General features: G+C 49.1%; 2 protein-coding genes across 2 annotated transcripts in view; one reads left to right on the forward strand and one right to left on the reverse strand.

Moving 5' to 3' along the window:
* Swap70 (switching B cell complex subunit SWAP70) overlaps nucleotides 1-6,487 on the reverse strand; it is a 140,865-nt gene extending 134,378 nt beyond the window's left edge. The window contains exon 1 of the mRNA XM_019206216.2: nucleotides 6,408-6,487. The gene's annotated coding sequence lies outside the window, so the exon portion shown is untranslated. The remainder of the gene's footprint in view (nucleotides 1-6,407) is intronic.
* Nucleotides 6,488-10,646: 4,159 nt separating this feature from the next.
* LOC104856156 (transmembrane protein 98-like) lies at nucleotides 10,647-11,457 on the forward strand. The gene has a single exon (XM_033764147.1). The coding sequence runs from the start codon at nucleotides 10,724-10,726 to the stop codon at nucleotides 11,246-11,248; it is 525 nt and encodes a 174-aa protein (XP_033620038.1). The 5' UTR covers nucleotides 10,647-10,723; the 3' UTR covers nucleotides 11,249-11,457.
* The last annotated feature ends 328 nt before the right edge of the window (nucleotides 11,458-11,785 follow it).

An 11,785-nucleotide genomic window follows, 5' to 3' on the forward strand; every position in this document is an offset into this window, starting at 1 on the left:
TGTGTGTGTGTGTGTGTGTGTTACACAAGGTCTTGCTATGTAGCCCTAGCTGGCCTCCAACTAACAGTGATTCTCCTGCCTCAGCCTCCCAAGTATTGGGCTTACTGGTGTGCACCAGCAGGCCTGGCTGTACTTTGACACAGTGGCCTTTAAACTAGAAAATCAAGGAGTGTGCAGCTATGGACAGTTTGAGGGGATCCGTTTGAAGGAATCTCTGACGTCCACGTTCTGCTTGCTTCTGCACCTACGGTGTCTACACCGGGGCTTCTGTCCTTTTCCACCTCCCCTTTCACAACTCCCTTCTCTTTACAAAAGCAAGGTGCATCTCTCACCCACCCCGTGTTTCACACTGTAAATTTACCAGGCATTGAAAAACTCCTCTCTTGGGCTGGGGCATCAGCTCAATGGTGCTCTGCCTGCCTGGCAAGCGCAGAGTCCGAAGTTCAATTCCCAGAACCAGGAAAATCAAAAACAAAAACAACCTAATGTCTTAAGCAGGGCGTTGTACTTAGTAGGCTTCCCGTCTTTTCCCGTCCTGTTTCTCTGTTGGGTTTGGAGCACCCCAGGGGGACTGGGCGGCCCGACGCGTGTTAGGACAGAGTGACACCAAGGAACAACGGCCAGCTGGATTCCTACGTCCCACTCCAGACCGCTGTGACGCAGCGCATTGCTTCAGAGACGGAATCAGTGAGAGCAAAACAAAGATCCGCAGGAAACACTGAGTCCAACCACGCTTATCATCCAGGATCAGCTCAGGCCAGGGCTCTCTGCTTCTCTAGACATTTAACTGAGAACTAGAATTCGGGTGAGAGACGTGGAAACACAACTTGTTTCCTGAAACTGACAAATGAAGTGTTTCCTACACAGCTCAAGGTTTTGACAGATTTTAATTCAACCCCATAGTAAGCATTTTTTTAAAAAAACGTACATTGGAGCTAGGTGTGGTGGCGCACACCTGTGATCCCAGCATTCAGGAGGCTGAGGCAGGAGAATCGCTGTAAGTTCAAGGCCAGCCTGAACTACACAGTGGGACCCTATCTCAATAAATATGTAGAATAACCTCTAATTGACCTAACTGGTAGGTATTCCTGGGACTCTCACAACCAGCCAACACGCCCTGCGCAGGACCCGCATTCACCCCATCATCACGGAAGGGAGGACTTTCCCTTCCCACCTCAGAGTCGTGGGGCTCCTCCTCTTCATCCACCCGGATATTTCTCCCCTTCTTGCAGGAAGGCTTCACATGGACACAGCCTTCCGGTTCCGGCTCCCAGAACGCACCTATTGTAGGTGCAGGAAAGCACCGGTAGGGCAGTGGGGTGAGTGAACGAAGGAATGAACTAATGAACAAGCAACAACACGGCTTCTCCAACTCCACCACTGCAGTGTCTGACCCTTTGTGTTTTCTTGTGTTTTGTGACACTGAGGATTGGACTTTGCACTAAACTACACCCTGGGCCTTTTTATTTTTAACTCTGAGACAGGACCTCATTAAGTCACTCAGTTATACATCACATTGGGCTCCAACATGTGGTCTTCCTGACTCAGCCTCCCAGAGCTCTAGGACTACAGGCCTGCACCATAGAAGCATATTTTTAAAATGTCAGAACTGGACATGGTGGTGCACAGCTGTAATCCCAGCACTCAGACTGCCACAAGTCTGAGGTCAGCCTGGGCTGCATAGTGGGTTCACAGCCAGCCTGAACTACATAGTGAAGCTTTACATTAAAAAAAAAAAAAAAAAAGCCGGGTGTGGTGGTGCACGCCTGTAATCCTAGCACTCCAGAGGCTGAGGCAGGAGGATCGCTGTGAGTTCAAGACCAGTATGGGCTACATAGTGAGTCCCAGGTCAATCTCAACTACATAGTGAGACTCTGTCTCAAAATAACCAAAAAAAAAAAAAGTCCATTCCCTATTTTGGTTCAGGCCCTTGTAAACTTTTTGTTTGTTTGTTTTTTTGAGACAGGGTCTCACTACATAGTTCAGACTGACCTGGAACTCACTCTGTAGCCCAGGCTGGCCTCAAACTCAGTGATCCTCCTGCCTCAGCCTCCCAAGTGCTGGGATTATAGGCGTGTGCCACCACGCCCAGCTCCTTGTACATTTTTTTAAATCTACATTTTACACCCAGCTCAGCATTAGAACTCTTCCTGGCCTCTTCCTTCACTCCCATACTTCAGCCTCACCATCACCATATGCCTTAGAGACCACAAGACTCAATTCATTCTCACCCACGTTCAATCATTCATTCATTCAACAAACATGTATTAAGCACTTGCCATGTTCCAATCACTGCTGTGGGTATTTGTGAAACATAAATAAAGGGAAAAGACAAGACTAAGATCCCTACTCTTAAAGAGCTCACATTCAGACAAGTATATTGTATGATATGTCAGTAGGTAAAAAGTTATATGAAAGAAAAAGATAACAGAAAAAGCAGAAGCAGGAGCAGGGAGTTAAAAGTGATGCATAAGTGGGGTGAGGGGTGTGGTGTGCAAGCCTGTAATCCCAGTACTCTGAGAGGCTGAGGCAGGAAGACCAACAATTTTTTTTCTTTTTGGTACCAGGGATTGAACTCAGGACCTTGTGCTTGCTAGGCAGGCACAGTGCCACTGAGCTAAATCCCTGGCCCAGAAGCTCACAAATTTAATCCCAACCTTAGAAATTTAGCTAGATCCTGTCTTTAAAAAAGAAAATGGCTAGGACACAGCCCAGTGCCAAGGCTGTGGGTATATTCAGTGGTCAGGAGCAGGCTCACCAAAAGAATCAGACCGGAAAATCCTAGTGCGGTGAGGAAACAGCCAGACAGCGACCAAGTGGATGGAATAAAGCAGGCTCTGCCGCAGACGCACATCCTTGGCCAGGTGGTGCAGGGAGGCAGAGGATTTGGCCTGCGTCTGCTGGGTGGGAAACATCAAGTGTCCAGTTCGAGTAGATGAAGCCCTTGATGGCCTCGGGGGAAAGAAATCTTTGGCGAAGGTATTAAAAACAGACTCGTAGTGGGCCGGGGGTGTAGCTCAGTGGCATCATGCCTGCCTCACGAGCGCAAGGTCCTGAGTTTGATCCCCGGTACCAAAAAAAAGTTTGAGATATGAAAATATTACCTGTTAAATAGTTTAAAAAATAAAATGGCTGGCGGGAACAGGAGTGGGCGGGCAGCTGCAGAAGCAGAGAAAACTATAAAGAGGTCACGGCAGCCACCCAGAAATAACTCAAGGTAACGAGAAGAATTTGATTCTATTCTGGTTGGAGTGGAGTGGGGAGTCAGAGCCTACAGGGCACAAGAGCCCATTCATTCACTGAGACAGGGTCTCGTTATGTAGTTCAGGCTGGTCTTGAACTCACTATGTAGCCCAGAGTGGCCTCAAATGCGCAGGGATCCTCTTGCCTCAGCCTCCTCCAGTGCTAGGATTATAGGAGTGTGCTGCCACCACACTCTGCTTCTTTAATGGGGCTCGGGAGGTGAGAGGAAAAGCAAAGTCTGACTCCTAGGTGTTCAAGCAGAAAGAATGGTGCTATCATCAACTGAGAAGAGGGCGCAGTGGGTGAAGGCATTTGGGGGAGTTAAAAATCGAAAGTTCGGGTTGGACCTGTTGGGCGCAGGTTGTCTTAGTCACCTGAATGAAGCAATCAAGTACACTGCAGGATAAATGACTGCAGAGAGAGGCCTGGATTAGGTCTCATGTTTTAAATATCCTCTCTTCAGCCAGGTGTGGTGGAGGCTGAGGCAAGAGGATCACAAGTTTGAGTCCATCCTGGGCAGCTTAGCGAGACTCTGGCTCCAAATAAAAAATAGGGCTTGGAATGTAGCTTAGTATGAAGGCCTTGAGTTTCACTCTACTGCCCTCAAAAATGAACCAACAAGGAAGAAAAGTACTCAAAAAACTCTTAACAGCAATTGCATTCTATCTATACCTAGAAGTCATCTTTGATTCTCCCCTTTGGAATTTCACACAGCACTACCAGACCTTGCGTTCTCTCAGGCTCCAGCCCCAGGCTTTACACAGCACCTGCTCCAAAACTCACCACACCTGTGGCCGGGTCACCGCGGCATCCTCCAAACTCAGCTCACCCCCACTGTGACCAAATTGATTCCTTCAAGCGTTAAGTCAAAGCATCTCATGTCTCCACTGCTTTTTTTTTTTTCAGGGGGGCAATACTGGGATTGAATCCAGAGCCTTCCCACCGAGCTACCTCCTCAACTTTGCCTTCTCTGAGACAGGGTCTCATTAAGGTGTCCAGATTGGCCTTCAGCTCTCAATCCTCCTGCCTCAGCCTGGGCGGGGTGCTGGGATTCAGGTGCGCGCCTCTACCTCCAGACAGGGCTTCTGCCCAGAGCCTCTTAGTGGCTCCTCACCCTCATCTCCCTGGCCCAGCCTCCACTCTCGGGGCCAGGCTGGCTTCTCCGCACCAGCCTCTTCTGCCTGCAACGCAGCCCCCACCCAAGGCTCTGCACCTGTGTTCCCTCTGCCCAGCAAGCACCAGCCCAGACTTGGGAAGGTCATTCCCTTCCTACGCCGTCTTCCCTGACTGCATTACAGAAAGATGCACATCGGATCTCCCTGACTCGCAGGCTGCTGTGCTGTCCTTTCCCCTGCTGGATCCTCGTGCTTGGGCCAGCGGCTGGCACATCACCGTCCCTCATTCCATCCTTGCTGAATGAGTGAACGAAGCAGGGACAGCTCCCCTGGAGCTCGAGAATTCATCCTGACGCCAAAAATCGCCCCGGGAAAAGAAGACCTCTGTGTAAACTCTGAACCCACCACTCATGCCACCACACCGCTACCACCACAACCACACATTCTTGCAAGCCTACACACACGTGCACACATGCACACACACACACCCGGAACCCATGCAAATGCACAACCAAGGGAAATGAGTAGGACAGAAAATATAGGTACACATCTGTCACCCCAGTGCTCTGGAAGGCTGAGGCAGGAGGATCACAGCTTCTATCCCCAAGTGGGTAACTTAGTGACTTACTGAGGCCCTGTGTCAAAAATTTTAAAGGTCTGAGGGTGTAGCTCAGTGGGAAGACCCTGGGTTCAGTCCTCAGTACCACCAAAAGAAAAGATTTACAGCCATTAACAACCCGAATTATGCTTACAGTAAAATGCTTAGACACATTACAGAAAGGTACCAGATTGTAAAAAAGATCCCCTCTCATTTACTGTACTGATAGAATCACAGCAATGCAAAGTGTGTATACATAGAAAAACTGGTGTTAAAAACAAAATTAGGGACTGTGCTGGGCCATCAATGGAATTACAAGTGGTTTTGTAACCTTTTATTCTTTGTTCACAATTAAAACAAGAACTTGTACTTTTTTTCCCCATAAAAGGACCACCGCTTAGCTTCCTCCACACACAGGCAGAGGGAAATCCCGGCGGCAAAGTCAGCCCCGAGTTCCCTAGAGACTCCGTGAGGGGAGCGTTGGGCCTGGCAGAGAAGCCAGGGGGAGGCCGAAACCTGGTGCCGAGTGAGGCATGGAGGGTTTGCATGACTAACGGGGGAAAACCCACCAGAGAGCTATTTCTGGCTCAGCCGGAGAAATGCAGAAGCACATCTGCGGCACCTAATTTGGCTTTAAAAGGAAACCAAAGGCCGCGGAGTTTTTGTGGTGCGGAGGTGCTGGGTGAGGGTCAAGTTCAGGCTCTATCTGCCCTTGCAGGAGAACCAAACGCTCCCCTACGCGACCTGATGCCAGGGCCGGGGCTGGGCCGAGGGTCAGGGGCAAAGCTCTGGATCCATAAACCCGCTAGCATGGGTTGTAGACCAGCGTCGTCTTACGCAAACTAAGGTCGTGACCTCTTTGGCCATCATAAAAGTTATGGAACTTCTTCCCAGGGAAACTGCACACGAGCACAAAGAAACGAGGCAGTTCCCACGGAGGACTGACTGTGGCACTGCCTGTGACCCCAGCCCAAGGCCAGCCCGACGCTGGAGAGAAAAGAGACGGAGACAGAGAGACAGGTTGTCGCGCAGGGCTGAGGAACGCGTTCAAAGTGTCGCGTAGAGCCCGTCTTCCTAGTGCTGGACAAAGTCCTTCCCCAGGGCCGACGCGCTGAGGACCAAGTCCCAGGATCCCAGGACTTGCCGGGTTCAGCGCTGGCTTTGGGGGAAGGGGGCTGCTTTGCTTTTGTGGTACTAGGAATTGAACCCACAGCCTTCACACTGCCGTACTGAGCTAAGTCTCGGGCTCCTCTGTCTCCGTCCCTGTCTCTCCCCTCCTCCTCCTCTCCCTCCCTTCCTCCAAGTCCTTCTTCCCCTTGGCATGACAGGGCCTAAGTCGCTCACTCAATCCTGCAGATTGATCTCCAACCTGCAGCCCTCCTTCCTGGGCCCCCCAGAGTCCTGGGATTCCAGGACTCACTTTGAACATCTTTCCCCTCCGCTCGGCTCACCTGCATTTCCTTTTGATTCTCCGGGGGTTTCCAGGCAGAATCGTCAGCCCCGCGAGGGCCTCTCCGGGTCCAGCGCCTGCTCCCCACCACGCGGCCCGGCTGGCCTGGCCCCGAGCTCCCTCTGCTGGGCGCCACCCGCAGGCGAGATCAGGCGCGCGCAGCCTTCCTCCCCCATGGGCTGAACCTCGGGGCGGGGTAGCTGGTCCAGCGCGTCCCCGATGTCCCCAGGACGTGTGGAGAGCAAACAGCTACTGCAAAATTCATTATACTATTTACATCCTTTTCCAATGACAGCAAGCCCTGAGGCTGTCACTGAGCCTGAGGCCGCGACGGGGGCCATGACTGAACAGGACTGGTAAGTGGGGAGAGCCCCTGCAGGGCCCCTGCACAGCGGGCGTAAGTGTGGGTGTAGGAGTTGCTCCCTGACATGATAAGCACTTGTGAGGCCCTCCTGCGTGAAGTGACCTAATACCCTTGACCATCTGTAAATCCTGCCTGAGGTGTAACAGATAAGCCCGAATCAGTGCCACACAGCCCTAGAGTTTAGTATACAGGAGAGAGCGCGGAAGACCAGCTCGTTGAACTCGGTGACCCAGAGACTTGGTGGCCACTGGCCGCATATGTGACCTTGCACTAGGTCACAGCCAAGACACAGCTCCAGGACATCGGAGGGCACCCCCGGAGACGTGGGCGCTGACTACAAATCACCTTACAGGAGAAGAAAGTCGCACTCCTCGGATCTGTGCAGGTGCAGGGAGTGGCAACTGACGGGCGGTAGTTAGGAGAAGTGTGCTGTGTCATTAAAGCATCTAAAAAGGATACTGGCATCTGCCTATTATTACTGTCCTTGCTCCCCGCTTGCGACAGACCGCGCTCCTGTGACACCCACCAGGACTTCTGCCGCTCTCCTGAGAGGCTTGAAATTTGATTTTGTTTTTGTTATGTTTTTTGTTTGTTTTGTTTTTGCTTTGTTTGTTTTCGTAGGCCAGGCTGACCTCGAACTCGCAGCGATCCTCCTGCCTCAGCCTCCTAGTGCTGGGATTACAGACACGGGCCACCACTCCTGGTTTGGAGCCTGATTTCCATTTCGGCTGCCAGACCTGGCTGTCAGTGCTCGGGGCTGGCTCTGCACGCGACTCGGCCACCCGGGCGTCTGGCACACCGTGGGTCTGCACACCTTTTCACGTTTGCGCCGTGGCTGCCTCCACACCTCCTCCAGCAGCGGCCCTAGTGGGGACAGAAGTGAATGAAAATAATAACCACAGAGCTGGCCAGAGTCTTCCCACCGGCCGCAGTGACTCCGTCCCCCGGGTGGGGACCACTGAGCCCAAGCCCAAGGCCTAATCCCAGGCTTCCTAGGTCTGGGGACCGCGGCCCCTAGGGGGCGCCCTGTTCCTTGGTCACCGCCGCTCTGGCGCTAAAGCCGGATTCAAAAACAGAAACAGCTCAGCTGCAAGGAATCAGAGGGGACAAAGATGGACTGACGAGGCGTACAGTGACGGAAGGGTCTGGAACAACGCAGCATGAAGGATGAACTACGCTGGGAATGCGCTGCAAATGAATGAAAATCTGGAGGAAAAAATGCAACATGTCACATTATGTACCAGAATAAATTCTGACCGGGCGCTTTCAGCTCTGAAGCCCCTTAGCACCTCATGGGAGTCGCCTATCCTTTTTTCTTTTTGGTACCGGGGGTCGAACTCGGGTCCTGCACTTGCAAGGCAAGCGGCGGAACCACTGTGGTAAATCCCTGGCCCTCATCCTTTTTCTTTTCTATCTTTTCGCCCCAAATAAACCATCTTTTCTTTCACCCCCCCAAAAAAAAGTCACAAAAATTAAAATGGTAAATAATTTGAAAGAAACGCCATAAATACTGCATCAAATAGGATAAAGCTGTTCTGCTTATGGATAATGTCAAAATTTTCAAGGCTTGGAAACAATAGAAGACCTGAACAGGTAGTCGACATTCGTAAATATAAAAACTGGCCTGGCATGGCAGCTCACATCTGTAATCCAAGATTCTTGGGAGGCTGAGACAGGAGGATCACAACTTTGAGACCAACCCGAGCAACTCAATGAGACCCAGTCTCAAAGCTAAAAATTAAAAAAGGATGGGGATGTACTTCAGCCTTAGAACACTTGACTAACAAAGACTTTCTGAACAGAACCCCACTGACCCAAGAAATAATGTCGAGAACCAATAAACAGACCATAGCAAATTAAAAAGCTTCAGCATATTAAAGGAAACAGCCAACAGAGTGAATAGACAGCCCACAGAATGGGAAAAATGTTTGATGGTATTCCTCAGACAGTACTGACCTCCAGAATGTATAAGGAACTTAAAAAGTTAGACCCCCACCAAATAAAAAAACCAATCAAGACATGGGCAACTGAAATGAATAGATACTGTATATTCAGGTGAAGTATAGATGGCCATAAATACACTTAGAAAACATTTAACATCATTGGCCATTAGAGAAATGCAAATTCAAACAACATTGAGATTCCTTCTTACTCCAAAAAAATGGCCGTCACCAAGAAATCAAATAAGCCGGTCATGGTGGCACATTCCTATGATCCCAGCACTCAGGAGGCTGAGGCAGGAGGATTACTATGAGTTCAAGGCCAGCCTTGGCTACATAATGAGTTCAAAGCCAGCCTGAGCTACACAGTGAAATCTTGTCTCAAAAAAAAACAGCAACCAAAACAAAGAAAGAAAGAAAGGAAAAAGAAAGAACAAGGGGGAAAAATGAGAACGAAGACCTGTCGTGTAAAGGTACAAGATCCCAGTGATGAATGTAACTGTACTGTATGCCCAGAATGTACCAACAAACTCAATAAAAAGAAAAAGAAAGAAAGAAAGAAAATAATAACAAATACTGGTAAGGCTTCAGGGAAAAAGAAACCCTTCTATATTATTGGTGGGGATGTTAAGTAGTACATCCACTATGGAAATCAGTATGGAGCCTCCTCAAAAACCAAACTAGAAATTCTTATTGACCTAGCTATTCTCCTCCCAAAAGAGTTAAAGACATCATATTACAGTGGCACATGCATACCCATGTTTACAGCAGCACAATTCTTATTAGGTAAATCTTGGACATGGCCTATAATATATGCCCATCAACAGATGAATGGATAATAAAATATGGTATTTATATGTAATGGAGTACTACTGTGCCCTAAAGAAGGATAGGCGAGTCATCTGTAGGTAAATGGTTGCACTTTGAGACCATATGTTAAGCGAAATAAATCAGATATGTAAATTTAAATATCACATGGTTTCTCTTGTATGAGAAACCCAAAGAAAAAATAAAGAGCCAAATAAAGATAGATAATAGAAAGTAAGGAGGGCCGGCGATTTAGCTGAGTGGTTCTGCCACCTGCCTCTCAAGTGCAAGGTCTTGAGTTCGATCTCCAGTACCAGAAAAACAAAAAAGGAAAATAGGGAGATGTTTTTCAAATGAGAAGGGAAACAAGAGGTGGAGGGAAGTGGAGGAAATGAATGAAAATGGATTTTTAAAAAAAAAAAAAAAGAGAGAAAGAATTGAAGAACAAAATGGAAATAGAGTATTTGGATTTTTTTTTTTTTGGTACCAGGAATCGAACTCAGGACCTTGTGCTTGCAAGGCAGGCTACAGTACCACTGAGCTGAATCCCCGGCCCGAAATAGAGCATTTGGAAATAAGAAGAGGAACAAGAGGAGGAGCTGCAGGGAGGGAAAGGAGAAGGGGGAAGAGAATTAAGATGTGTTATGTACATGTACAAACCCCACGATAAACGTAATTATTATGAACTGCAGACCGGGACTAATAAAAAATTTAAAGAACACTTGCCTAACATGTGTAAGACACTGGGTCCGATACCCAAGACCACCACAAAATAAAATAAAATAAAAGCCTCGTGTGGCACTGCACATTGGTCATCCCAGCACTGGAGGAGGCTGAGGCAGGAGGTTTGCATTTTTGAATCCCTTCTGGGCAATTTAGAAAAACTCAGTCTGAAAATAAAATTTAAAAGGCAGGGGATATAGTTCAGTAGGAGATCATCCCTGGGTTTAATTCCCAGGACTGCAAACAGATATAGACATATATGAACTGGGCAGAATTTTAAAAAGATCATAACTTGAGGAAAAGGTCCCAGCCAAAGAACAAGCAAAATACTTCCAACATGTACAGACTTGTCTAAATGTATAAAAACACCAAAGTACCAATAGCTAAACAAAGAAGGAGACGAACTTCACCATCGGTGGGGCTGCGGGAGCCGTGGGGCTCGGGAGCTGCAGGCGGGGGCCCATTGTGGACCTCATTGGTGCCATGGAGACCCAGTCTGAGCCCTCTGAATTAGAACTGGATGATGTTGTCATCACCAACCCCCACACTGAGGCCATTCTGGAGAATGAAGACTGGATTGAAGATGCCTCGGGTCTCATGTCCCATTGCATTGCCATCTTGAAGATTTGTCACACTCTAACAGAAAAGCTTGTTGTCATGGCAATGGGCTCAGGGACCAAGATGAAGACTTCAGCCAGCGTCAGTGACATCATTGTGGTGGCCAAGCGGATCAGCCCCAGAGTGGATGACGTTGTGAAGTCCATGTACCCTCCACTGGACCCCAAGCTGCTGGATGCACAGACGACTGCCCTACTTCTGTCTGTCAGTCATCTCGTGCTGGTGACCAGGAATGCCTGTCACCTGACCGGGGGCCTGGATTGGATCGACCAGTCCCTGTCAGCTGCCGAGGAGCACCTGGAAGTCCTTCGAGAGGCAGCTCTGGCTTCTGAGCCAGAGAAAAGCCTCCCAGGTCCTGAAGGCTTCCTGCAGGAGCAGTCGACCATTTAGTCCTAGAGGTGGGCAGGTGGCCAAGGTGGCCTGTTCCGTGCCTGGGTGGTTCAGCTGAGCTCGCCACTTTCCCTGCAGAGTTAGCTTTTCTCCAGGGCTCAGGACTCCAGCTGTGCTTGGGTGCCTCTGTTGCAATGGCAAGTGGTGTCTGAAGAGTGGCAGTCTAATACCACAGTCAGGGGAGACACCGTCCATCATTGGTACAGCAGAGCGTGGAAGATTAGGCACTGTCAGCTTGATTTAGCTTCCCAGTGTTTGCAAGAAAATTGAGCTGCCCTTTAAAAATCAAGGGGTTTCATATTAAAATCAGAATTTCTGGCTTCTCTTGAGCAATCAGAAAGTGTGACAGTTCTGATCTGCAGTTTTAAAAGAGGGACAATCAGTTAGAACTAAGTAGAAGTTGCCTCTCTTTATACTCTCACCTTAGATGGTCTCACCTGACCTGTTTATGTTACCTGCCTGGTCCTGAAGGCACCGAGACCTTTCTTCCCCTTACAGGTTTCGGTTTGAAGCTGAGCACTGTACAATTGACTATTT

Source organism: Fukomys damarensis, unplaced genomic scaffold, assembly GCF_012274545.1.
Source record: "Fukomys damarensis isolate Sample0158 unplaced genomic scaffold, DMR_v1.0_HiC HiC_scaffold_16, whole genome shotgun sequence".
NCBI lineage: Eukaryota > Metazoa > Chordata > Mammalia > Rodentia > Bathyergidae > Fukomys > Fukomys damarensis.

Excerpts from the sequence above, each read along its gene's own strand:
- LOC104856156 (XM_033764147.1), top strand. The coding sequence starts at position 10,724 with ATGGAGACCCAGTCTGAGCCCTCTGAATTAGAACTGGATGATGTTGTC.